This window comes from Astatotilapia calliptera, chromosome 9 (genome assembly GCF_900246225.1).
Source record: "Astatotilapia calliptera chromosome 9, fAstCal1.2, whole genome shotgun sequence".
NCBI classification, from domain to species: domain Eukaryota; kingdom Metazoa; phylum Chordata; class Actinopteri; order Cichliformes; family Cichlidae; genus Astatotilapia; species Astatotilapia calliptera.
Genome location: NC_039310.1, coordinates 21,460,638 through 21,488,416, shown reverse-complemented (window position 1 = coordinate 21,488,416; position 27,779 = coordinate 21,460,638). Strand labels below are relative to the sequence as shown.

The window sequence follows — 27,779 nt, the reverse complement described above, 5'->3', positions numbered from 1 at the left end:
GTGCTGCTGAAGTGGACAAGTGAAAAATGTAAAGAGCAACATCATGAAACCAGACTCCACTTGTTCAAATATCTAAATGTTGAATTTTGTCAGTGAATGAGTACTAATTTGACTCAAGAGTAATAAAGTTAGCACATAAATTACCCGTTATCACCCATTGGCCAATTTCGAACCAGTTAGGTCCAGTTAATGAAACATGGATGTTTCTGGACTGTGGGAGGAAGCTGGACTGCACAGAGCCAGGCGGTGGATTCAAACCCAGGACAGTCTTGCTCTGACCACTTCATTAAAAATCTCTCATCAGTAAATATACCATTGTACATTAATATTACGCACTGGGGTTATTTATTTATTTTGACATGTGCAACTCAAAATTTCAGGTCATTTTCACAAAACTTAATAACGCTAACTCGTGGTTGGTCTGAGACAAATTTAAAACGCTGAGAAGATAACTTGAAACTGACAACAACAAAAAAAGGACAAAAACAACTTTCAGTTAATAATCTGAGATTTTGATTTAAAGATTTTGTTGGATAAGCATAAATTTACAAAAAAACTAGAGTATAAATTATAAACAACAGCAACAAATCTTCTCCCACTTGCTTACTAACATTAAAGGAACATTTATTCATCTCGTGAGCTTCCTTCATTTCTAAATGTGTTAAAAGTCATTGTTTATGCACCAATTTGACAACATGTGTAGAAGTAAACACCTAAATGTGTATTTTCCAAATGTCATTGATGCAAAAAAATCTTGAAAAGCCCTTACAAGAAAAAAAGATATTATTGAATTTAAACAAATATAGTTATGGAGAAAATGTGAGTTGTCATGTTATCCATCATGTTGTGTTTATTTATGCGGCTGCCAGGTCTCCACTGTGGAAGAGATTTGACCTCAGTGGGATTTCCTGCTTAAATAAAGGTGATAAAATAAAATGAGAACATCTGTACAGAAAGCTGGTTAGTATCCTGAAATCCATTAGCATGTACCTATAGAGAGGAGAGGCCTTAATCAATGAGAACCTTTAAGTCGGCAAACACAGAGTGTGCGAGTAGCTGTCCATCCTGTAGTGTCCACTCAGTGCTGGAGTCTGCCTGACTCAGCATCCTAACCTCACAGGCCGCAGCAGTGGGTGAAACAGTCCATTAGCTGGAGAACAGGATCTACGCTCTCATCTCATCTACGACACACATCCTGCTGCATCAGCTCGACCTCCGAGTGCCTTCACGTTTTACCCAGGAAGAGTTTTCACAAAGTGCAGCGCCACATCTGGGTCATAGTTGTGTTTGGAGCAAAGCTTTCTTTATGCAATGCAGCCCACTGACTCTTACCCACCCGCCCTCCTGAAGCCTTGCAGAAAGAACAACAACACATCCCTGCCATACAGACTTAACCCTGAGTAAGCGATAGAGCACCTAATGTGGACATCGGAGATATTCTGGAGCCGATGTATTAAATTTCATATCAACATCTGCACCCATTAAATAGGGAAGAATTCGCTTTTTATTAAAACGCATACCAGGGAGGAAAAAAAAACACGCAGGAGCTTTTCAAACAGGGAAAGTCTTCATGGACTTTAATGTCAAAATTCAAGGGCTCAATTCATCCTCCCACATATAACAAGAGTGAGAGTTCCCCAGAGACCATTGCAGCTTTGAAATATTTCCAAACATTTATTTTTTATCAACAAGAAGCCAGAGAAATTATGATTATTGGTCTCAGATGAATGCAAATGAAACGAGTTTTGGACTTTTTGGCAGAAGATTTGTTTTTACTTTCAGTCCTGGACGTCAAAATAATCGATCGCGGGCTCTTCTTTAACCATCTTCGACCAGGTGCTTCCACCGGCAGACCTGGCAGGAGATTAATTGATGAGAAAACACAAAAAGAAGAATCACAAGCAGGCAGCGAAAGACACTAACAAACAGCAGCATGAAAGTAAGACAGTCCGTCTCCGAGTGTTGTTTAAGGACATTTTTGGAGTCGTATAGAAGAGTCTCTCTAACCACAGATTAACACTTACTTGCTGCTGTGCTGTTTGATATGAGCGATGGGAGGAGGAGCCCGTGCAGCTGTCTCTCGCTCTATCAGTGAAGTCAGGGTTGAGTTCGGGCAGGCCGACTTCCCCCTGGGCGAGAAAAACAAAACAAAACAAGATACACAGGCACATCCTCGACTCCACGATTACCGCATTTCTCATCTATGATAACGGCGCTCGTATATTTAGTCGCGCTCTCACTTGTGAGCCGTGATGACCACGTTGCGTTTGGGCTCGTTATCGTAGCTCACGCTCTCCACGCCGTAGACCTCGGCCAGCTCGTGGATGATCTTCCGATGCTCTCGGTTCATCGGCGGGAAACAGTGGCTCCTCTTCGACTGCTTTCCCTGCAGAAACGGATGCTTCATAAGGCTACGGTCATGCTCGCTTTTCGCATGTTTAGTTGCATTTCAGCTACAAAGCCGCATTCGTGGTGATGTCGGGCACCTCTAAAAGGTCGCAGCTCAAGTCTGCAGTCACAAGATGACAGGGAAGAATCACAAATACAGATTTTTTTTATTTTACCAGACTTTCTTTGATTGTTGTTTTGGTTTCTTATCTCTTCTTCAGGCCTTAAATAACACTGCTTTGTTTTAAGTGTCACAAGACAGAAACGAGGCAAACAAAGAAAAGTCTAATCTGGCGCTTAATTTAGTTTTGGGGTTTATTTTTAGTGGTATGTCTGTGTATGTTAGTCCTTATATCGACCCCCTCACCGTCATTATTACCAATAGCAATAAAGAGCAGGTCTGTGACCACTTATAACTCACTTCTGTGTGACGTTTTTGTTGTGTTCCTGTACATATTTGTTCACTGAAGTCTGATCTGACCTGGGCTGGGAGCAGTTTTGCTTCAGTCTAGCCCGTTCACATCTTATAGTTTCTGATGTCCATTAACAGGCGCTATCCCTGTTAATTAAAGAAATATATCTCCTGCTAAGAACCTTGGTAGCATTTGAATTTTTAAAATCTCACATATCGAAGCTTCTTTCATTCACTGCAAAAATCAAACATTTATTGTGAGACTAGAAAAAGTTACATTTCCTGGGAAAATGCCGTGTAGTGGAAATCATGAGTTGAAAACAGGTGAAAAAGTTGAACTGTCTGCTGAAGACGGCCGAGAAAATAGAGAGAGCGAGTGTGAGTAGTTAAGCGGCAAAGAGTAAAGAAACAGGAAAACAGCAGGTTTCACAAAGGATATAGTCTTCTTTAAAGCATGATGGTGTTTGCTGGTGCTGATGGCTGAAGCTAAAACTCTTAGCCACCGCCTTCAGCACCTGGTCGTAATGCCACAGATAGCGGCTGTCTGTCAGAGCCTTTGGGCAGCTGCAGAGAAGACGGAAACTTGTCCAGAGCCAAGTTGGACAGGAAGTGTGCCCAGGTGACCCTGCGCTGGAGGGTCCCCTCCCCTCCCATCTTGTCCATGCTCCTTGCTATCAGAGCTCCACCACTGCTCACGTTCTCCACCTCTACACCTGCTTGGACTTTATTTCATGGCTCTGTTGCATTGGACCTTTCTGACCAGACCTGGCTCTTTGGGAACAAGCCCAGACCTTGTGTACCCATCACCACGGTGACCACCAGTGCCTTTTGTCTCAAGTGCGTTTCCACCACCTCCACCGCTTTTCTCCACCCTCCATTTCCTGCCTCTTCTAACCTCAGTGCCAGCTGATGACCTGCTGAGACCTTACCACAGCAGTCAGCCTCTCTAATCATGTGATTTTATTAATTGCATATAAAGCCCTACACAACTAGCTACATAATGGACCCGCTGTGACCTTATAATAGCAGTCTATAATAGCCTGGTCTGATCATGTGATCAGGGTCTTTTAAATGCTCCACACTCTTCTTTGAAATTCAGGGGTGATGGTGCTTTTGGAGCAGGCTCTCTCAGGCTCAGCTGGTCGGCTCAATCTGTTTTTTAACGACTGTGGAAAATTCCCCCCCAATATTTTCATCTATAGTGCATAACCAAACGCTGCTATGAAAGTATGCATTTATGAACAGAGAGATGCCTGCATGTTTCAGTGTACTACATGTACAAAACTGAGAATTAATAAGCAGGGAGTCTGTGTTTCAGGAGCAAAATGCAAGTGCTTCAGGTATAAGAGTCCAGACACAGTGAAGGCAGCTGACTCACAGTCCCACAGACACACTAGTCTCAACAAACATGATGTTCACATGCACCACAGTCTCCTCGGGCTGGTTGTGTTTAGTTAAGGACATTTCCTGCACAGGCTGTACACAAGAAGGGGATTAACAGGCTCCATTTCATAACGATTGTGGGGAGCTCAGCGTACTTTGCTGTGGTCTGCTGATATCACGAGCAGACTGAATTAACTGATCGGGAAGGCTGGCTCTGCGATTGGCTGCAAGCTGTTGAATCAGAGGTGGCGAGGATGTCGCTGAACAAACCGTCATCTATCATCGATAACCCCGACTACTCTCTGCACCGCTTACCGGACAGGCAGTGGAGCAGCTTCGCTAACAGGGTAGCACATCATTAACACATCTGTCCAGCTGCGAAACATCCTGCGCTTGGATTTTTCATGTTTTCTTGGCTTTTAAATGGCCCCAATTCAGTCACTCTAGCAGGTAAAGCTGCAACCACAAGGGGAGCATTTAATGAGATTGTATGTTACCAAATGTAAAAGAACATTTGGTCGGTCCTCTTTTAAAATTAAAGGTCCACAAATTTGAAACACTTTGCCACCGGGAATAAAAACACATCTGATCATTGGAATGGGTCTTATTACTATCATCATCCTTCAATGTTTCCATTTTACTGTACATGCCGTTTTCTGTTTTATTTCTGTTTTTTATATTTGTGTTGATATAATGCATCTTAAAAAAATGCTAACTTTTAATGTCTGTTTTTGTATAAATAAATAAAATCACAAAATAAAAATACTTGTTTTGCTTTTTTTAAAATCACTTTTTCAAGTATTATCTCATTGTTATTTTATTTTTTTTAGCAAACACTACTTTTTATTTTATTTGCTGATTTGAGGACAACAAACTTTTTATTTTGTTTTAATATAACTTTACTATAATAACTTTGCTCCAAACTACAAACGTGAGTACAAATCACGTTTTGTGAGCTGACCTCTGGTATGAAGTGATACAAATCTATCACTTTCATAAATACTTTCAGCCTTGTCCTCACTGTTTGGGATCCTCCTGGTTCAACGTGACTGTTTCACGCCCAAAAGTCACGTCCATAAAGAAATGTGTTTGTTTTCTTTTAAATTTGGTGGGGGGCTTAGATCCAAAACCTTTGGGATGAACTGGCCTGTGATCCAGTTCATGTCTGTCAACATCTGTGCTGCCCTATCTGATGTTTCTGTGGCTGAATGGGAGCAAATCCCTGCAGGCAGGTCCCAAAAAAATCATGTGAAAGGTTTAGGGAGAAGAGTGGAGGCTGTTACAGCAGCAGCTTAATGTCTATACATACGAGTTGAAGCGTCCATGTACTTTTGAGCTTGTAGTGCACGCGTGGCCTATTTTATATAGACGGGTCAGTAGGCACATTTGACCTGACTTTTCAGAGTAAAAGAGAACAACAGCTGGTACAAAACTGAATCGCTTTCTTTGCCAGAGGGCTGTTGGAGGGGATTTTAGCAAAATTTAAGCAGAGGAGTAGATTTAATAACTCGTTTTTTTAGGGAAGAAAGAGCCCAAAAAATGAAATCAGTGAAGTCAGCACAACATGCCTTGAGAAAATAAGATAAAACATTTCACTAAGCTGACTCCCGGGCAGAAAAAGGTTTCATTCATGACCCGTCGTTCCAAAAAGAGGCTCAGCTAAGTAATAAACAAGTCCTTTGGAAAAGAAATCAAAGCAGTAATGTCGGTCTCTCAGAGAGCCTCGGTGAATCACAGAGGACTGGAAGAAATAAATAAATACGTGGAGACGTTTCCATCTGCCCGAGAAGTCTCCTACTCGCTTATTTGAGCTTGGAAACTGTGACAAAAGAGCTGAAAATACAACAACTGGGGCACAAAATAATGAAGCTAAATAAGCTGTTAGTGACACAGCCGTAAAGGGCCACTGTCTCCACCTCGGGCTGACACCAAGTTTAATGACTCCATGCGGATCAGAAATGATAGTAATAAAAGTAATAATCAATCATTTGTAATAAATAAAAGAAAAGTTTTTTGTTTTGCTCCTTAACAAACCAGAGCCATTCATCCATCACTCGTGATAAAGCCGTTTAAACACCGGCTGCAGCTCTGGATGGAGCGCGCTCAGTGCTCAGCTTATTTAGCAAGTCACAAATACACAAACACTGTGATAGTACACATTACCTACTACTGCCTCCTAGGTTTTACACTTTTACTGATATTTACACACTGCTGCCATCTTGGATTGTGAAGTTGGGGTTGGTGGGGGTTCTCCAACTTCCTGAGTTGGAAATCCGACTTGAGGAGCCATTCCATAAAAATCCAGACTTTCCGCTTCAAATGGCAAGCAACAATACTGAGCTCGTGTGCTCAACAGAGCCACTTTAAACATAACATATTTTTGTATTTTAATAGTTTTACTTTTTAAACCTTCATTTTCTTTTAATTTTTTAATACTAAGCCCCCTACTGTATTTTACGAAACTTTTTATATAGCATGTCACTGAATTTTATTGAGATTCTTCCTAATTTTGACCTTTTCTTGCATTTTATTTACATGTTTATTTTAAATCATCATATATTATTTTTAGACTTATTGTACTTAATCCATTTATTGATTTCTTTTATTATTATTATGTTTTTATGTTTAACCTTCATTAAAGGTTTACTTATTAAGTGCTCCATATGCATTATACAGTGTTTTACTCTATTTTATACATTTTACCATATCAAATTAAAACTTCTATTTTTAAATTTCATATTATCTTTTCCCTTTTCTTAAATTTATCTCCTCTCTTCTCTGTAGTTTGTACATTGAGGTATTTTGTTACATCATGCCATTTTATTTTATTCGTCTACTCCACTTTATTTAAGCTAGAGTCTGTGTTTAATGTTTTGGCTGCTCTAACAGCTTTTTACCAAAGTTTGGGATAAATAAGGTATTTCTCACATTAAGCTTAAAGCCCAGCTGTTTTACTAATTATATCCCTTAGCAGTAAACAACAAAAATATAAAGAAATCGTGGCTAAACGGAGCAAATGACATTAATTAACTAGAAAGAACATGATATACATGTTATATTAATGATCATTAAAGTTTCAAAAATTTAAAAACTTAGGGTTAAAGTTCAGTTTAAAACAAAATATTTTATGGGGTAATTATGTACAAATGCTGCACTGACTTGAATGCAAATATACTGACTAATGCGAGTGACTCAGTAAAATGCTTCACCACTAAAAACTTGGGACTACAGCAGTCTCCCAGATTCTCCACCAGATGGAGCATTACATCACATTAGAGCTCTTAAATAACACCTCACCCCTAAACAGGAAAAGGAGACTCAAATACAGATCGTACCTTATTAGCAAGCTCTACAAGATTGTTGATCTCCTCTTCCACCTCTGTGACAAACTTCAGGTCTTTTCTGAAACGCAAGCAGAGCAGAGTTGCAGTTTCAGTGCAGCGCTCCCTCTGACTTTGAATATTAACCCAAACATGGCGTCACATAACCGTCACCGTGGAGTAAAACAGATATCAGACCTGGCGTCGTCTTTGAGGCTGTCGCTGTACGCAGAGGTGGAGCGAACGTTGAAGGGGTCAGAAGACGAGTCGATCTGCAACGCCTCCGCCAAGCGCCTGTTCCTCTCCAAAGTGGCGCACTCTTGATCGCACTCGAGCCTGAGAAAGCATCGCATTTCTAGGATGACTGCTTTTCACACCTCAGCTGCAGTTCAAAGTAATCCACTGAATGGATTAAAGAACGAAATCTGGCCCTCTCCAGGAAATTATTTACATAATTACTTTCAAACAAGAGCTGCATCTTGGCCATCACACATAACGACTCGCCTGTTGTTCAAATAATCTTGAAATAATTAAGCTCGAACATCCTGTTCAGCAAATGTTTCACATCTTGAGTTTGACACCTCTGGTTCGAGCTTTAAATCATTAATTCCCTGCACCACTCTACCTCGTCTGTTTCAGCTCTTTCTTAGAGATCAGCGGGCCGATATCCATGGAGTCACCGAGCTGCATGTCCGAAAGCTTACTGGCCATGGCAATGGCAGCATACCTGCACAACAAAACCAAAAATATCGGATAAATGTTGCTCGTTTCAAATTCTAATTTTATTCCTAGATGCTACATTAGTAGCTTTGCATCATTCACAGTCTAATATAATCTTTACTTATTATTAAACTGGGCCATGGTGGTGCCCTTCAGCTCATCCACTGTCTGAAACGAGCTCTTTAACACTCCTCTGACTTTAAGCCAGCTTTCTTCTGATTGGCTGCTCCTCAAAAAACACTGAACTCCTTGAATCTGAGCTTTTACAGGAGCCTGAAGACTGAGGGTTTTTTTCACAGCTATAACAGAATATATATGTCGCCAAAAAGAGAAATGCCAAACGAGGTCTAGAATAAAACACAAAAAAAAAAGCTGAACACATGGGAGCAGAGCTGACCTCTGGTATGAATTGGCTGCTTCTGCACAGGCCACGGTTTCCTTTCTACGACCGCACTCACACTGTACCGCAACCTGCGAACGACACAAAGGATTAGATTTCTCCTCCCTGGAGAAGAAGTGTTTCTGTAAGAGCACAAATACGCAAATTAAAAAAGGTCAGGTCAGTTCACACGAAGAATTCGTGCAGCTGTGAATGGCCTCCCTCTGGAGTCTGAAGCCTGCCACTGATGTGTTATTATTTGTTCCAAGTTAACCATTTATGACAGTTACACAGCACCGCGCCACATGTCCTCAGCCTTCATGCAAAAACAGCGGGTTCACAGCTGGACTATTGAGCAGATGTGACACTGAATTTATTCACTAAACATTTGCATGAGGGAAATAAGTTATTAGAGAGAGGAGGGACTTTTGATGGTGGGAAAATGTGCTGAAAAACCCAAGCCCTGATGTGACAGAGAACATCTGTACAAACTCTGTAACCTGTTTTTGAGCCACTGGAAGTCCAGCTGTTCTCAGTGGCACTGCTCTGTACCTTGGCAGTGCAGGTGGTGCGTGGACAGCTGCTGCCTTTATGACAGGGAGCAGCGCACGGGTGGCCGCAGTCTGGACGAGGCAGCGTGCAGGGCTGCTGGCAGCCGCCTTCTGGCAGGCACTCTCCCCGGTGACAGATGCGTTTGCAGCGGTGCGTCTCGCAGGGCAACGTTTTATTACACATTAGGCCACAAGAAATGTCTTGGAGATGACACGGGATGTTGCTGCGTTGCTGTGAGTCAGAGAAAAGGGTGTCGCTTCAGTTGCAAGAACAAAAACAGGAAACAAGTCGTGCCATCAGTGGGCTCGGGGAACATTACCTCGTGCTTTCCCATGCACCATTTCTGCGTGAGGTAAGTGCAGGGAGGACATTTCTCCTCACTGTGGCAGTTGTGAAACACTAAATCAGAGGCAAATGTCAGGAGCATATTAACAGTTATTCGATACAGCTGCTGTGTGAACCGAGGTTATCTAAACTAAAACTATCTAAAACATACAAAGGAGTCTTTGATGGCCATGTTTACTGAGACTGAGTCACTGAAACTAAAGAAAACTGAACTAAAACTGAACATTTTCAAATCTAACTGGGAAGCACACAAACTACAATAACCCTGATGTAAGGAGCTACAGCTAAATCCCACCTGGGTGGTCACACTCGTGTCTTCTCGTGCACACGTTTTTGCACTCGGGTGGCTTCGTTCCACAGGGGATGGGTGGATACAGCACCGTGGACCCGCAGTGACACGTCAGCTCATCAAAACCTAAAAACCCAGTGGGACTCGTGACACACTCGTGGCATCTTAACGCCAAGCAAAATACAGCTAAAGCTTCAAATTAGTGAGACAGAATAAATCTGTGGTACTTCAGAGACTTGGCTCGTGAACTCGATACTCACTGGACTGCCAGCAGGGTTCACAGTTTCCACGGTGACAAGGCTCCTGGCAGCGGTGGAGGCCACAGTTAAGCTTGTAGCCGCAGATCATGGAGCACTTGTGCTCCACGCTCTGAAAACACACGGACAAAAACATTAACATCACCTCACGCGCTTCAAAAAACACTCTTATCAGAAGGCTGCTGCAAGCTGAAATTTAAACGTAGAGTCACCCCCGCATGATGCAAAGTAATTAAGAGCTACAAAGCAAGTCAGCTTTCAAATTCAGTCATATCCCAACCCAGTAACATATCCTCACTATTCTTTCCTTCTTACTAATGTCCACCCATTTCCTTTATTACTGTTTATTCTGGCTGTTTCTCCTCACTGCTCGTCTGTCAGCTGGATGTTGTTGGACAATTACACAGCAAGTCATTCCTGTAGTGCTTGCCGTGACTGTATAAAGGCAGCGAGTGTGTCGAGATGTTTCCTGCCGGCTTTGCATTTGCCAGACCCTCAATCTAATTAAGAATTGTTAACTAAAAAGCTAAATTATGCATAAATCAAATACAGACTGGCTGCTATCAGCTGACGATTGCAGTCAGTGTGAAATTAATATGCATTTAATGACTCCCTAGGGCACGAGTGTCAAACATTAGGACCCGGGAGTCAGAATCTGCCCGCCTAAGATTAAAACATGGCCCGCTTGGCACCATTTGCAGTTTTGAAATTGGCTTCTTTTTCTGATATTAAAAATATCTCAGGGATTAAATTTGTCGTTAAAGTTCTTTACACTGACAAAAAGGAGGTTTCACTGGTGCAGCCCACTTAAGATATAAGTGGGGCCACACCGCTGTTCACATGTGGTAAAAAAACAAAACAAAAAAACATTACAATTACTAATAATGTTGATTGGCTAATTTATACTTAATTAAGGCAACACAGCAATAACAATATAGAAGATAAGAGAAGACATACTCTTTATCCCAAAGTTGGGTTGGGCTGGTTGTTATAGCAGGTAAAACCATTAAGTTGAACAGACCAAACATTACAAATACGTTGGTTAAGTAAGTACTCACTTTAAAGCAAAATATGCTCCATGCAGGTCTCTTTGGGTCTAGAGCTATTTAAAAATAACTCTTCTGGTGGTACGGTTTGCCCACCGCTGAGACAAACCTTGTTTCTACAGATGGCACAAAGTCAGACTAACATCCGTAACATCCCTGCTGCACCTGTCACATAATCCTGCTGGTTTACAATGATTCTGTGTCACATACACACCTCTGTGTGTAAGGAGAGCTGAATGGGTGCAGCTCTGACTTAGGACGAGATGGGGAATTCACTGACCATCTCACTTAAACCAGCCATGTGTGTCACATGGTTGCATTTCATTGAGATAACAGCTATTATGTTTAACACACACTTTCTTCTGGACAATAACAATGGTTAGTTGGTTCGGGTGAGACAAAAATATTGGGGTCAGAACCAGTCAGGGAAAGAGAAAAATAAATGTATATGTGTGTGTGAGAACAGAGAGCATAAAGTCGAAAACACTGACCCAGATTCAATGAACACTCACCACACAACAAAGCTCCCCACACTTGTGTCGGCCACAGGAGCGCTTCTTGTTGCAGCGCTTCTCGCAAGTGAAGACGAGCTCCTCTGGAGAGACAAAAGTCAGGATTTAAACACAGGACGGCAGCTCAGGGTGGGCTATACTCATATTTATTAAAACCTCACCTTCTTTTTGGATTTTCTCACATGGGACCTCCTGGAAAGTAAAGGAGAAATCTTTCAAATCTTCAGTGTCTTCAAAATAAAAAAAAAAAAAATATGGAACTGAGAAAAAACACAGCTGCTGATATTTCTGCAAACCTTAGTCTTGGAGCCACATCTGCACCTGATAGTTGAGGTCAGAGAGCAGGGCCCACAGCTGCCCTCGTGGCACAGCTTCTCGCACAGATGGATGATGTCTGAAATAACACAAGTTCATTATCTCACGTCAGGCTGCAAGAACAAAAACAGCCCTAACATGATGTACATCCTGTTTGCACAACCACAACAGGCCACAGAGAAGAAAGCAGTTGCTTTCTTTTAGAAACAAAAGCCAGTTGAAGATTGAGAATAAAAAGAAAAAACAGGATGTTTTACAGGGGAAAGATCAAGGAATTCATTCAGCTTTAGTGACATGATGTTTGCCGTTTTCTCATTGAACTTCCTCTGGCTTTCTTCTGGATTTTAAAAGCTTCATCGCCATTTTATCAATATTACTTTAAAACAGATGACAGAAAAGAACCTGTTTTCTCCTGCCACAGCACATATTGTTGAAAAGCGTCACCTGTCACACATTTTCAGATCCTGTTTTTGCAATCTTAATGAGGCTCGAATCATTTCCTAATTCTAACTGATGCTATGAGTATTTCGACATGACAGAACAGCACTTCTTCTCACCACTTGAGCCGCAGGCCAGGGGTTTGTTGCAGGTCTTCCCGCAGGAGGGGATGGGATCGGAGCAGCTCCGTCGCTCAGAGTAACCCAGCTCCAGGAGTTTTGTCAGCGGCGTCTGACCGCAGGGACACGTATTCACCAGGCTTGGTGAGCGCGGGCACGACTTGCACGGGCCACGATGGCATGCCTGCTGACACCGGTGGGCTTCACAGTTTAGCATCCTGAAAAGAGCAGTTAAATACACGCGGCTGTGATAGGAGCAAAATAAAAGCTTTAGATGGGCAGAATTAGTGCTGAAGAGTTGGACTTACTTCCCACATATTTTTCCACAGGAGAAATGTCCCGAACCATCAAATCCTGCTTTATCTGTGCCACACGGGACTTCCCGTGCGGTCACGCCACAAAAGCAAACTGCCCATAAAAACAGCAAAAGAGTTCATTACATTTAAAATGTTCCATAAGCTAAATTCAGCTATTCATCTGCACCAAAGTGAGACTCACCCTGCTGAACTTGCAGCTGGCATGGCTGACAGGTCCCGCTGTGGCACACCTGCACACAGGTGTGTTCAGCACAGTTGAGTACAGCACCACACACTTTGTCACATTGGAGCACAGTGGCCTGACCGCAGCGCACTGGTTGACTTGAGAGACATAATTTAATTAGAATTAAGAAATATTTAAAGTAAAATCCAAAAGGATAAAAAGACAGATTCACATGTGATCAGAGGTCGAGTACCTCGTCTTCCCGCAGATGCAGGATTTCGTTGCAAAGGCAGGACACTGAGGACAAGGTCCAGGGTGGCATAAGCTGAGAAGACAAAGAACATATTAACGTACGGGTTTGAAGTATAAATGTGAACAGCAGGTGTGCGAGTTACTCTAACCAAACCTGGTAAGACAGGATTCTTACCAGCCTTGTAATACATTAATAAGTCCAAGTAATGAATCATATTTAAAATATGGCTCAGTCCCCATTAATTTATATTTTTATATATATATATATATATATATATATATATATATATATATATATATATATATATATATATATATATATATATATATAAATAAAATAAATGTCCACAAGCATTAACAACATGGCTGCAAAGTGAGAGTTACTAGTTTATGAAGCCACTGAAGTCATCTATAAAATCTGTCTGCAATTGAATTCCATTTTATTTTACATCTGCTACCAAGGACCCCAACCCCAAATGCAGATAAAATACATTTATTGGCAATGAAATAACAAGCTCAGTCAGAAACTACAGTCTGTCAAAGGCTTCACGAGTCTGTGGGGCGAGTAAGAGTATTTTTAGAGATATGACCACAAAGGGAGTGTTTGGGGTGAACTTTAAATAAAATATCTCCCATACATGCAATCTGTCTCTTAAAATATAACAGCTTATGCTCCCACAGTGTACCATCAAGTAGACCTAAAAATTGCATCAAATAAAAACAGTTTCACAGCAAACCTCACAAAGAAATACATTCTTAAAAGTTATCGATGAACTTCTGAAGCCCTACCGTCTTTTAATAACGTAATTTGAAGCTAGAAGCAGCTTTCTTGTGTTTTTAAGGCTCACATATTGCAGGGGTGGTTGCAGTCCACTCCACTTCTCTTCTTCCCACACATGTCACCGCAGCTGTGGGGAATCTCAGTACGCTGCCACTCAGGGTTTGTCACTTTACCTGCCAATGAAACAAACGGAACAACTCTTCCCATCACTCTCTGTGGCAAACTTAACGTAACGAAGCTTTGGGAAGGAGTCAGTGGGATATGATAACAATTTCATTAAATCGTCTAACCCGAGAGCAAGTTCATCACCATTTCTCAGCAGTGGTGTATATCTATGCTTGAATTAAACAAATACTCACCACAGAAGCAAGTGTAGGAGGTCGGGTGTTTCATTGAAACATTCTGGCAGGCTGGACAGCGCCAACCTTCAGCTGAATCTGATACAAAAAAGCTGAACTTTAACATACATGCATCCATTTTTCCTTTCTGCATAACGCTGAATGAAAGGGTCACCCTCTGGGAAGGATGTGCTTTCCCAGTACACACATTTTCAGATCCTGTTTTCATCTGTGGCAGTAAAGTAAAAATCACTTAGCCTTAAATGTAGCTTAAAACATTTTTTCTATATTTTTTTCCTATGATGAAGGACAGAAGGTGACGTGTTGTATTGTATAGCGCAGATTCATAATGGGAACAATAACAGAAATCCACTTGGCCTCTCCGTTTTCAATGTAACACAATGCACTGCAGAAGCAGCAGGAATTTCACTGCACGAGTTACCGTCACAGTGACCATCCCTGAACACCGAGTACCAGCCACTGTTAGGAGCTCGCTATGCTGAGTACACAGACTACACTAAAATGCTCCCACACAGAGTAAACACTGTGTTCACACGCCGCACCGTCTGCCTGTGAGGCTGGCGATCGAGCCCATTTCTTGATGCAGTTGAGGTGGAAGACGTGGAAGCAGCTCTGACAGCTCCACACCGGCGCCATGACCCGGATCACGTCACAGCACACCATGCACTCGTATTTCTCCTCCGACAGCTGTTCAATCAGACACCCTGCGGAGGAAGAGATCAGAGGTTCAGAAGATGGCAACAAATACTTCGTTTCCACCCACAGAGCTTTATCCAAAACTTTCTGCTCGTATGTCCTTTAGTTCACTGACAGACTCATCAATAATTCAGGTTGCTTCCAACCAAACATCCTAAGATTTTTACACTAAGTAAGCACTATAAAACATGGGCTTGGGCTTTTTTTTAGCTTGATTTGCATTTTTAATTATTTTCTGGCCTTTTTACAAACAAAATAATCAATAAAACATAACATTAAACATTGGTTTCAGGCCCAATATTAAAACTAACTGAACTAGAGTTACTAAAAAGGGACAAAAAAAATCCTCCAAAAACAACCGAAAAGGAATGTTTTCTGCAAATATAGTGAATATGAAATACTTAACAGCAAAATACGGGGAAATTTGAACTAACTTATGTTAGTTTGTTAGGAAACCAGGTTTCCTAAAAAAAAAAAAAATCAATAAATTCTGATTAAACATTTTGTGTCTGACAAAACTGTAACAATATAAAAATGTAAAACGTTGATAGAAATGTAAAATAAGTTGGGGAATTTGATCGCCAGACAACATTTTACAGAAGTAAGAGTCAAACCTGTCTGCGTCTCTTTGCTCTTTGGCATCTTGTTCCAGCTCCTCTGACCAGGTTTGTAGTTTTGATAGTTTGCTCTTCTCCCCCCTCTGGCCTGAAGGGGAGCATTCCCTCCTGAGCCTCTTCCACCTTTGCCTGCAGAATCCTGAGATGCTCGCCCCTGATCAGAGTCATCTTGGCCACTGGCTCCCTTCTCTGAGCCTGGCTCCTCTTGTGATGGTTGTTTGGGTGGTTTGATTGGTCCTTGCCGTCGCTTTGGGTCAGTGTGTTTCCTCTGATTATTGTCATGTTGGGACTCTGAGTCTTCTCTCTTCCTTTGATCCTCCACTGTGGTGTTGTTCTCCTTCCAACTGCCATTATGTTCTCCCTTTCGCTGCTCCTGACTAAACTTCCTTGGTTTTTTAGCCTGGGCATCCTGGTCCTCATTAGTTTGTTCCGTATCCCTGTTTGCACTTCCTCGCCGCCAGTTGGGTCCATCAGCACCACCCATGGGATGTGCAAAAGCATGGACACCACTCATGTATCTGTTGCTGCCACCGTATGGATCACCTCCAGGTCTTTGCCGCCATGGCACAGAACCTCCTCTGTTCCCTTCTCTCCATCCTCTTCCTCTGCCTCGCCTTCTGCCTTCATCTCCTCCTTGGTAAGGAGGACGATGATGATCTTCATAATTTGATCTATGGCTAAAAGGGGGATTAGTGCCCTGATTAAAGGGTCCATACTGATGACAGGTCTCATTACTGTTGTTACTGAGGTGTCTGTCATTGCTGTGTCTGGGTCGGCCTCTTCTGGGTTTGTGCTGATGTGACGTTTGATGTTGCGTCAGATCTGGATTGAGGTCAGGTGGGTCTGCAACAAGAAAACAGAACCAAGTTATGAGCAACATCAAATATATTTAGAGCAAAAACACTTAAAACTTTAAACTAGGCAGGACAACATCATTTATTGTCATTTTGCAAGAATTTCGGGGATCGTTGTGATCTATTTACTTATGAGATGACATTTTAAATTGCATAGGACAAATAAAGAGTGCAATAACATTTTGCCATGAGCAAATAATGTTATAGACAGATTTTTTTTTCCTGCATGTGGAAAAATGTTTGCACCCGCCGGTGTAAAATTATCATGACCATTTTTTGTGGTTTGCAATACCGTTTTGTTTACGAAACCCTAAAATACATTTCGGTATGTCAAATGGCCAAAATCAAGAGTTCTGTTGAGTAGAGTAAACCCAGACTCTATGCCTTAACTATATGGGGACGATCTGTTCTTGTGTTTAATTTAAAACCTTAAGGTCAGTATATGTACAAGTAATGAAACTATGGCGTTTGAAATTAGCATGACAGCTCTCGATTTTATGGATAGCAACGCGTACCATCATCTGGCGTGCTATTGCCTTTCAAAGTTCCCCGGCTGTCACGTGTCGTTACCTCATTCACGAACTGCACGATCACTCGGAGATGCTAAGCTAACATTAGCAACCCAGAGCAAGTGAACAGAAAACTGCGTCAGCTAAAAGTTTATGTTTAGGCTGCTTAAGGTTGTCCAGCTAACACAACTAGCAAGAGAGTGTGTAACTGTTAGCGAAGCTGCTAAAGTCAGTACTTCAGAGTGATTTAAGAGTCGGTTTAGGCTGCTTCAGGTTCCTGTGAGTCACTGTTATTAAAACTGCACATTAGTTACCTGAGAAGCCCTCGGCCATTCAGTCTGAGCACAGCTTGTTGCTTGTTCCGCAGCACGTAAAGGGCAGCTTTAAGAGAAATGACACGCGTGTCCACGCCCTCCGGGACCGTATCCACCCTGTTTCCTGTCTTCTGGTTCTTAAAAATGATCCGAAACCCCTTAAAAGCGACAGTAATCTTCCCTTGCCTGCCTCGCACCTTATTATTATGAGCTAGCTAGTTAGCTAACGTTTTCCGCAGATGTCACAAACAGAACTTCCGGTCAGCGGTTAAAAAAATAAAACCAAAATAAAACGTTTTCAGTAAACTTTCAGTTTAAGTTGATATTACTACTGCATGGAGCACACACCAAGAAATAAACGGAGGGATTACAACAAAGTAAAAAATAAGACAGTCGTGATAAAAATACATAAGGAATGAAGTATTTCATTTCTAAGACTTTACACATTATGACATAATATAAAAATAACACTTTTTAGTATAACCTCAGATGAACAGCAAGACGTGACATACTACACACAATACATCGTGTCACAGTTACACAAAAAGCCAAAATGAAGAAACAGTGGGGCAAAAGCTAAGTACACCCACCTTTGTGGCTGCAAATGGAAGTTATATATATATATATATATATATAAAAACTCAAAATCATGCCCACAAGGTGGCGCTTCGTGTTTGGGTTTGTATACCAGAGACTAAGGAGGGCTTTCCCGATTGAAACTTTGGGGAAAAAACAATATCAATGTAATCTGTACTTCTGCTTATGCTTTAATATGCCCTGTGCTGCATACAGAGGTACTTTCATGGAGTAGATTTATGCAGTTTTAAAAAGGAAGTGAAAGTCAATATTACTAACTAAAAACTAGATGGAGTTAATAGACTATACTTTGCCCTTGTCATTATGACCTGAAAAGTGATAGAGGAATAATTTGCAGATGTGTTTTGTAACCAGTGCAGTCCTCTGGACCAGAACCCCCCGATCATGGCCCCGTGGACCTGTACCTAGTGGGCCTATTTAGTCATCCTGGGATGGCTGGGAATCAGTGTCATTGCCTCAAACATTATGCAGATAAAAATAATAGCAAAATGTCTACCAGGCTCTATTACATTAATCCTACCTTTATATTCAAACAGATGACCTTCAAACTGACACACATTTCCCTGAAAAAACCATTGTAACACTAGTCATTTTCCCCAGGTGACAGTTAACAAGCTAAACTACAAGAAAAACCGAGAACAAGGACCACAGAGCAATACTAGCATTAGGGAAATAATGCAATGACATATTTGCTGGTACTAAATCGTAAGTGAACTTAAAAAGCTGCTACTGAGCAAATCCTGAAATTAAACTGGAAAATACTGTACTGGAAACCCAAAGGACATTAAGTCAACTGGCGATTTTTCCACCTTTGATGGCAGCTAAGTGAACCTACAGTGCTTAGATGGGTTTCTAGTCTACAAAATATTACCCAAGAATAAAAACATCCCATAAAATAAAAATTACTCGTGTGTTTGTGGACATATTTCTTTTCCCTTTCAGGCCTACAGCTACACCGATTGACCATTCTGCAGTTACTAAGTCCAGATCACGCATGCGTACAGCAGCCCCCCGTCCTAGTCAACCAGGCGAGGTGGGCGGGAGAGATATTTGTAAAACATTCAGTTTATGGACAGAAAAAACGGATATTGTAGAATATAATTTCAAAATAAAAGTATAAAAAATCATGTGACACGAACACATTTCCCCTTATAAATGCTTACTAGCCGCTATGATACGTTTTATATTAGTACACTGAAAATTCACGATAGAAAAATCAAGCTATCGTCAGCTCTACTGACAACAATCTGAACAAAAATGGATGATAAATGTTATTTTTGGATGAAAAATGGATGATAAATGTTATTTTTGTCTCTTAAACACATATTTAGACGTTTTAAGCTTACCGCCTTTTATATATATATATATATATATATATATATATATATATATATATATATATATATATATATATATATATAGTCTTTTCCATTCATTAAAAATGCATTTACGTAATGTAAAAGCGTTAGCTGGTGTTTTATATTGAAATTACTGCCAGGAAGTCGCGCTTTGTCTCAGCGCAAGCTTGACAGCGCTTCTGAGCAGCTCCGAGCGCAGGAGAGAGTGGCAGTGAATGTGTCTGCGGCAGCGTTTAGCTTTTAAAAAACCCTTAAACTACGACAGAAGAAAACGGGACCAAAGTACCAGACGAACTCGGCAGACCGTGGACTATGATAAAATTTAAACCGAGCCTGGTAACGTCGCGCGGTTTTGACGACAAGCGGCTTTTTGCACATCTGTAGAGCATAATGAGGGCATCCGCTATTCTTTACGCCGCTTTTCCCTCCGTGGTTTAGTTAGACGCAGAGTGACACTATTTATAAATGTGTCGCTTTTAGACATCTTCTCGCTTTAAATACACATCGAGAGGGGGACCCAGCCTGCAAATATTTGGTAAATTCCCTCCTGCCGTGGGCCCTTGGGGAACAGTGAAGTCATTTGAGAAGTCACAGGAGAAGAAGACACGTCTTAATCATCTCGATAGTTTAACGCAGTTTTGCAGGGGGAAAAATCGGCTTAGCCTTTCCATCGGCCGTACAGTCCCCCCATCGTGCTTTCTATCTATTTTTAAATCTTACATGGTTTTGTCTTTCTGAGCATTCATCGCCAACCCTCCTGTGGGCATTTACCCCCTCACAGTTAAAGGATGCCGGATCAAATATCGGTGTCCGAGTTTCTCTCGGAGACAACAGAGGATTACAATTCCCCGACAACATCCAGCTTCACCACCCGAATGCAGAGCTGCAGGAATACAGTGAATGTGCTGGAGGAGGTAAGGCCACGGTGTGAGCCTGTTGAGGATGGATGGATAATTACAGCCACACAGACTGTAATATTATTGTTGTTGTTATTTAATAAAGAATGATACTAATGAGGCGAAATGCACCATCTCTGAACGGGGATGCATTTTTTATAGAGCCAAGGCTGCATGCAATCCACCTTAAATTCCGCTGGTAATGTTTGAAAGCTTTTAAAATCCCTTCAGACCTCCAGATGCATTAATATGCGCAGAGGAAAGGGGAAAATAATTGCACCTGTTGCCCCTAAAGTGCACCTATTTCAGCCTAAGACCTGATGCAAAATAGTGTGTTATCTCGCTTGATATGAAGAGTAAGAATAGACGGGGTGGATGGCTTTGCTGGAATATAAAGATGTGCATTCAGGCCTGCAGCTCACTGTGTTCACTATTACATAACTCAAGGCTTTAGAGCATGCTGCCAGGCTGTAGCAGAGAAAACCCTTTTCCTAGTATTCAGATCTGGATTCTGTGTTATTCCTCATTCCTTGCTGTCACACAGGCCCAGCACACTGATTTGTATCTCCAAAAAAAAAAAAAAAGCAGAAAACGTTTGCAGGGGAAACACACCCAAAGTCACACGCTGTGATGCTGTGTCACCTCTGATCATGCAGGAAGAGGTGTAATCAGGTCAGGCAGGTGAGCTGTGAAGTGTTTGCCTCCCTTCTTCCTGCCATGATTAAATGGAGCATCAAACCAGGGGAGCGAACACCTTCACCGCCGTCCATTAATGCTAAAATGTGACCTCATTTCCCGCTTTGAAGCACATTTAGCTGCAGACGTGAATGACTCCAGGCTTGCAGGAGCGTTCGGTGTGATACCAGCTTTCCATTTAGGATGAAAATGAGCCGGCTGGTGAGTGTGGAGGAGAAAGCACAGGCCCAGTCCCCTTGCTCCAATATACAAAATCACATATAAAAGCACACAATCTGTGCCATCTGTCATGTCTTCTTCTACAGCTTTATCATATCGTAACAATAGGAAATCTACCAAAACAGAGCCGGGCTCGTGTTTATTCTCAACCTGGAGCCGTCTCTCAGTCTGCTGACTGTAACAAGAAGGCTCGCATCATGAATCACCTCTCTGGCTCTGTGCCTCTGAACTGAGAGACTGCAGCAGCACAAACGAAAAACATCTGTTAGAGAGGGCCGCCATGTGCGCTGGGCTTCAGTAGCCGCTCTGGAATTTTTTTTCTTTTCTTTTGCATCGAGATCACGTGACAGAGGAAGAACCGTTAAACTGGCACCAAAGAGCGAGCGACATGCTTTTCAGTGTTTTAAACAATGGCGAGATGCGCCTGAAACATTCCTGGCAGAGAAAACGAGCCTGGCGGGTCACTCAGATTGGGATACACCCATCAGGCTGTGGCAGACACAGGGAGCAGACAGCCAGCTTAAAGCCCTGAATACTTCTAGATTCATGTCTGTTTTATTGAATTAGCAACCCTGTTTGATCCCTGCAGAGTCTTGCAGGGACTCACTTGCATCATGCACAGAAAACCGCCTTCAGCTTCACTGTGCCTGAAGAGGAGTTTGTTTAAAATGCTCTGGAGCTTTTGTCCTCAATTCAAAGCATTCAGCCCTCTTTTTCTCCAAGTCATTTCCTTGGTATGTTGACATGGTGAATTATGCAAAGGTACGGCGTGAATATTTAATATTGTAACCTGAGGGGGTGAGTTGACCCCGCAGGAGAGTTGTCACTCTCTGTGTGCTTCCGTTGAGTCATCTGGAGGTGCAAAGAAGAAGGGGGGGTTGCCGCAGCATCATATCGTCTTAATTCAACACCACATGTCAATAATTGATCAGTGCGTAGTGACACACAAGTATTCGTGACTCATGGACCTCCACCCCAGAAATTTTCTCTCCCTGTGGCCGCAGCAGATCACTCGTAGATGTTTACTGTTTACATTTGGATCAGTGCAGAAATGTGGAAAACAATGGGAAGTCAGATGTTGAGATAAAGTTTTAAAAATAACCTTCCTGGCTCGCTGTCTCAGCTGCTTGAGACACAGAGGATGGGGGGGCATTGTGTGCATTTGGTGTGTGGGTGGCAGACCGGAAACAGGCTGATGTGTCTGGCTTTTATTTTGCGGTCATTGTTGGTGCAAAGCAGTTATTGCTGTGTTGTTTTTGTTGTTTGAGCAGTGTTTCCCAGAAAGCATTTGGCAGTCGAACAGTGTGGGGATGAGTTTTTTTTTCTTTCTTCTTTTTGGCTGTTTAAGTTTGATCACTCATTTCAATTTCTTATCAGCTGCAACTGCCTATTAACTTGAAATATTGTCGGGGCAAATCATTTGGCTGGAAAAACATCAGGAAATTGTGAAAAATGGCCACTGTGATGTTTTCCAGTATCCTGTTTTGTCTGACCAGCAGTGAGAAACCCCCAAAATATTGAGATTCCCCTTTTTTTTTTTTTTTTTTTTTTTTTTTTTTTTTTTTTTTTGAAGGATGTCCTCAAATGTTTACGTGATTTACGTAGAGACAGGTTAGCAACCACTGGTTGGTATGGAAAAAAGTTTCCCCAACTGGTTGCCGAGTGGTTTCTAGGTGAATTTGTACAGTTGGCTCATAAATTTGTGGATCAGGTAACCTATGTCAAGCCTCAGTTGCGCAGGCCCAGACACAAGCCGAGAACCACAACCAGTCACAAGGGAAAAATGTTCCCTGGCTGATTTTGATTGGTTGCTGGCAGTTGTCAGGTGATATTGCTTGCAGTACATGGTATATGGTGCTGCAACAAAAACCTCCTTGTGATATCTTTGGTCACCCATGGTCTGAAAGTGGAGATTGTTCACCTTCAAATTAAAATTTGGACCTTTTCAAAAAGGTTTCTGTTTGTGATGTGCATCACACTTTCAGTACAGCTCAGCAAAAAGTTCTTGAGTGGTTTTTTGTTGTTGTTTCTTTTCCAAAGCAAAGCTTATTTGTATTTATTAATTTTCTTATGATTGTGATTATTATTTTATTTTATTTTTTTAGGATGTCCATAATTAAAAAAAAAAAAAAAAAGAAGACCAATGTCAACGCTCATTCTGTGTAAATCGGGTTCAGAGTTGGGCCTTTGTAACACTCGTGCAACCTTAGATTGCCAGTCCAGTTATTTATATAGCACCAATTCACAACAGGCGTTGCCTCAAGATGCTTTATATTTCAAGGCATAGACCCTACAATATAAAAGAGAAAACCCCAGCAATCAGAATCCTCTACTAGCGAGAGTAGCTGTGGTAACTGTGAGGAGGAAGAACTCACTTTTAAAAGGAAGAAACCTTTGGCAGAACCAGTTTCAGTGAAGGGCAGCTATCTACTGGCACCAGATGGGGTAAAACTAAAACAAACCCAAGCAGAATACATAAAAGTGAAGCACAGAAAATAAAATGTTTGTTGTAACAGGTTTCCCCCGGCTTTTATCGTGACTCAGCCAATGGGAATGTAGCATGGAGACAAAGAATAGAGCTTCAAAATCCATCCCCTCAGTCAGTAGGTATCACGATGCAGTCTTTTTTTTGGTGCAGTTTAGTTTAGTAAGACTCGAGTCTCACACTGTGAATTGTAAGATTACTAAAAATCACACTCCTTAACAGGGAAAATAACTAGCAATGAAAGTGTTCATCAGTGCGGCTCAACAATCAGTGTAAACCTTGTGATAATGTGCGGATGGGTGTGTCTAAAAATTTTCTCCATACACAGCAAAAAAATGAAAGAACAAACCAAATAACTCGACTCCCTAAAAATACCACGGCACAGATTGTTCAGCAGCAGAGAGCAGCAAACCTGACATTTGCTTATATAAAAATGCGGCAGCTTATTGCTCCTGCTTTGTCATACCCTCTCTGATGTAAGTTAATATTAGCAGCGGGCACTTGCTATTCCCTTGAGGGGCCTTGTATTGTCTCTACCCCACAGATGGCACTTTGCGTCACTGGGTTTGCTCTCCTAAAACCACAGAGAGCCGCAGCAGCGATACAAGGGAAACCCTCACTGCATAGGCATTCCTTTGAGCATGCCTCTCACACCACATCACATGGGCTTGACCAGAAAAATGTTGACTTTTCACAGTCCCTCTATTCAAGCATGGCTGGGCTTGACCTAATGGGCAGGGGCCTTTTATACTTTTACTTTTATATAACAGCCTTTTCAGGCGCAGCATTTTAACCTCGAAGACACAGGTTCTGATGCTATCCAACGTTTGAAAGAAGAAAGAAATAAATGAATGGGGAGTTTTATTCCAAACCACTGCGTATGTATATTGGAATGAAAATCATTGCCTGGAGTCGTCACTCATCAGTGTGCGAGTCGCATATTGTTTTCTTTTTGCTAGAAACAGACTTAACATTCCTGCCATTCCTTTACAGCTCCTCTCTCTATTTACAGAAAGACATTTTATATGACACTTGACTCAGTTTTCGGATCTCTCAGCGATTCCCTGTGGAGTATATATATATTTTTCTTTTACCTATTGATGCAACAGAATAATATATTTTATGCTCAGCTACATGTGTGTTATGAATATCCACGATGGGTGATGGTGAGAGGTCATAAAAGGTTGCAAAACACCAGGGAAAAGGGAAGAGAAGGACAACTGAAGCTGAAAACTGTTTTTAAATTATTTATGCGTTACAAGCAGGCGCAGTCAGACTGAGTGTATTCATTTTTTATTTTCATTTTTTTGGCGCAGTGTAGGAGGCCTAGTTGTCACTATTTCTGTTCAGTAGCTCCTGCATTCACTTACTCAGACATAAATCAACGCTAATAATGACAGAGTTCGTGCAGGTCCTTGAATGGTCTCAAAAGGCAGCGAATTCATTGGCCTAAAAATAAAACCTTAGTTTTTCTGACACTGACGTTTATATTTTCAATATACAGTTAAAAAAAGAGAGAAACGGAATGCTCAGGGCAGGTGCGATATCTGAAAAAGTGAGGATCTTGCAAACTGACCTGAAACTGGGACCATGCAAAAGTGCATGAGACTCGGTGTGTTTTGTGCAGGAAGTGTTTTAAACTATGCACGATGCCATGATGGGAATGGAGGCAAATTAGAGCCTCGATGTTACAGGCTGAAACTGCCTGCATGTTCCTATAAGACAGCCTACTTTCACCAGTTTATTGGATTAATGCAGATTCTAATCTAACTAGACTTGATATGCCTTTCTTTGTTAATTTGTAAGTCATATATTTACCATGGTAATATATACTATACACACACACTATCTACAGTGCTAAATTCTTATATTAAATATGGCTAAAGTTTCAAATGGCAAAGTCAACATAGGTACAGGTAATATGAGTGACTATCTTAACACTGTTTCGCACAGTTTTTCTATTCTTGGCTCTGTATGATGTCATAGAAAGTGGATATCCATAATTGTAGCAGCAGAAGAAAGCCGTTTTAAGGCGTTGGCGGACTTAACGGTAGATGAGCTAAAACAGCTGGTTTTGATGGTGGATAAACTAGAAGGCTGCTTAAAAAAGGCCTTGTATGCGGAAAAATAAGGATTGTTTTCAAAATTATAGAGATACTCTAGTAAATTCCTAAATAAAAAATGTTTGTTGAGATTCTCACAACCACAAGAAACAAACAGCTGGTGTCTCCAAGTGTAACTAATTAATGCTGTTTGATTTTTGTGTTGGTAATAAATTTGATGCGGCATTATTAAAACCTTAAGTATAAAATCTGACTTAAGCTGCAGGAACCTTACTAGTCACAGTCCCACAGTTTCCACCGGCACCCCGCTGGTCAACAGTACCAGCGGTCGCACTGTTAACCCGAGCCTCTGCTGATGATCCACGTATTTGATTTGGCACATATTTTATGTTGAATTTCCTTCCTGACACAGCTCTCCAAAAGTGTCTAATTTTTGGCAAATCTAAAGTAAATGTCAGGATTTAATGAATTATAAAAATCGGAGTAATAAAAAAGACCTTATTAAACAATCTCATGTTTTAAAAAAATGCCTTCAGATTGTCCAGTAGACAATGGAAAACGCAACAATACCGAATGAATGAATCATCTTTATTGTTATTATACATGAAAGTACAATTAAATTTGGTTTGGCTTTCTCTTGAGATAAAAGATATCAATTTGTATTAATTTAATTTATTTATTGTTTGGTAATTATAAATAAATGTAAACTTAACAACTTGACAAATGTTAGTGTTTTAATTAGTTAATTATTTAATTTAGCAAAATAACATATAAGACATAAGAATAACATAAAAAGAGGAATCAGTAGGCGGAGTCCCCTTGAGTCACAGCTACATTACATGAGGTAGGAAATGGATTTAGCATCTCAACCCCTCCTCGATTCACACATTGACATAGTAAAAGTCACTAAGTAAACAACAAAAGTGTACTTGGTCCCAATAAAACATCTGTGGATGTTTAAAGAACATGTTTTAAAGAACTCAACTGTGTTTGTTTGTTTGTTTTTTAATGAATCACATAATCATCACGTTGTCATTGAGTTCAGAGCAGAGCAGGAAGTAAAACATGCAGCGTTTAACGATTAAAATCCTCAAGCTGTCTGTCTGAAACGTTAACATCACCCGAGGATACAGCCCGGGTGAGACGCCGTCATGTGAGGCTTGAGCCCGTCACATGTGACATCCAGTCCAGCAGCACGGGATCAGCTGCCTCAGCAACACCACAAATAAAAGATTTATTCTCATATATTTGGTCGTTTAGCTTTAGAAAGCGAGTTGGCAGCTTCCACCCACATTCAGAAACAACCCAGTAGACTTTGATCAGCAGTTTATCTGAAAGCTCCTCTTATTTGTCTCAGTGTGCTTCCGCTTCTTTTACTTTTTTACTCAGCGTTCAATATTTCAAAAGGAGGAGACAAGTTTTTACTACTTGGCTTTACATAACAAAACGGAGTGCCGGCTGTTTAAGGCTGCTTTCTGCAACATTTACAGCCAGTGAGCACAGCAGTGTCACATTCAGTTATTACTGAAGTTATGGCTTTTTATTCATCATTTGTCCCCTGTGTCACCAAACCCAATGAATCACACGGTCTGAGAGAATGGCAGCATTTTTCATCTCTTGGCACCGTTTCTCACATGACATCTCGTTCCAGTTAAACCGCGCTATTTAAAAGTGGATGCTTCCAGGATTCTCAGTTCGCAGTAAAAGCCCTGGTATTCCTCAGCTGCATTTCCCAGAGATGAGTGTAATATAAAAGTGTTTAGAAAGATCTGTAATCTGTAAGAAGCAAACCTTGCAGGTTTTTGTGTAGAAATATTGCAGAGTTACAGTTATAAATACAGTCATATTACAGCTCTTAAAACTGTAAGCTCTGGATTTATTCTAGAGCTTTCTATTCTAGCTTTCTATTCTATTCTATGCTTTGTCTAATGCTTTGTGCTACCCAATATTCCTATGAAGCTCGTCTTCTCTTCTTTCCGAAACTGCTTTAATTTTGTTTGTAGCGCAAGAGGTCGCAGAGTTACGTTCATTTAACGAGCACTTGTATGATTTTTTAAAAAAATAAAAAATATTAAGGACTCCTCCCTAAAGTCTACTTTCTTCTGATTGGTCAATTTCTGGGTGCCTT

General features: G+C 41.2%; 2 protein-coding genes across 7 annotated transcripts in view; one reads left to right on the top strand and one right to left on the bottom strand.

Moving 5' to 3' along the window:
- Positions 1–1,548: 1,548 nt before the first annotated feature.
- nfx1 (nuclear transcription factor, X-box binding 1) lies at positions 1,549–17,612 on the bottom strand. The gene is made up of 23 exons (XM_026179899.1): positions 17,338–17,612; positions 15,658–16,503; positions 14,890–15,051; positions 14,348–14,425; positions 14,056–14,161; positions 13,209–13,280; positions 12,974–13,113; positions 12,784–12,883; positions 12,476–12,693; positions 11,900–11,997; positions 11,765–11,795; positions 11,604–11,686; positions 10,049–10,157; positions 9,795–9,914; positions 9,474–9,553; positions 9,155–9,385; positions 8,621–8,694; positions 8,129–8,230; positions 7,702–7,839; positions 7,519–7,585; positions 2,241–2,386; positions 2,025–2,129; positions 1,549–1,854 (listed from the first exon to the last, which is right to left on the bottom strand). The coding sequence occupies exons 1-23, from the start codon at positions 17,354–17,356 to the stop codon at positions 1,779–1,781; spliced, it is 3,201 nt and encodes a 1,066-aa protein (XP_026035684.1). The 5' UTR covers positions 17,357–17,612; the 3' UTR covers positions 1,549–1,778.
- A 1,824-nt stretch (positions 17,613–19,436) lies between these two features.
- asap1b (ArfGAP with SH3 domain, ankyrin repeat and PH domain 1b) overlaps positions 19,437–27,779 on the top strand; it is an 83,323-nt gene continuing 74,980 nt past the window's right edge. For all 6 annotated transcript variants that reach the window (XM_026179898.1, XM_026179894.1, XM_026179897.1 and 3 more), the window contains exon 1: positions 19,437–20,206. In XM_026179898.1, coding sequence (XP_026035683.1) covers positions 20,081–20,206 — 126 coding nt within the window. In that variant the 5' untranslated portion in view covers positions 19,437–20,080. The remainder of the gene's footprint in view (positions 20,207–27,779) is intronic.

Excerpts from the sequence above, each read along its gene's own strand:
- nfx1 (XM_026179899.1), bottom strand. Across the intron at positions 9,915-10,048 it reads TGAACCCTGCTGGCAGTCCA|GTTTTGATGAGCTGACGTGT; the intron begins GTGAGTATCGAG and ends CTGGGTTTTTAG. Across the intron at positions 8,695-9,154 it reads GCACCACCTGCACTGCCAAG|GTTGCGGTACAGTGTGAGTG; the intron begins GTACAGAGCAGT and ends TGTCGTTCGCAG.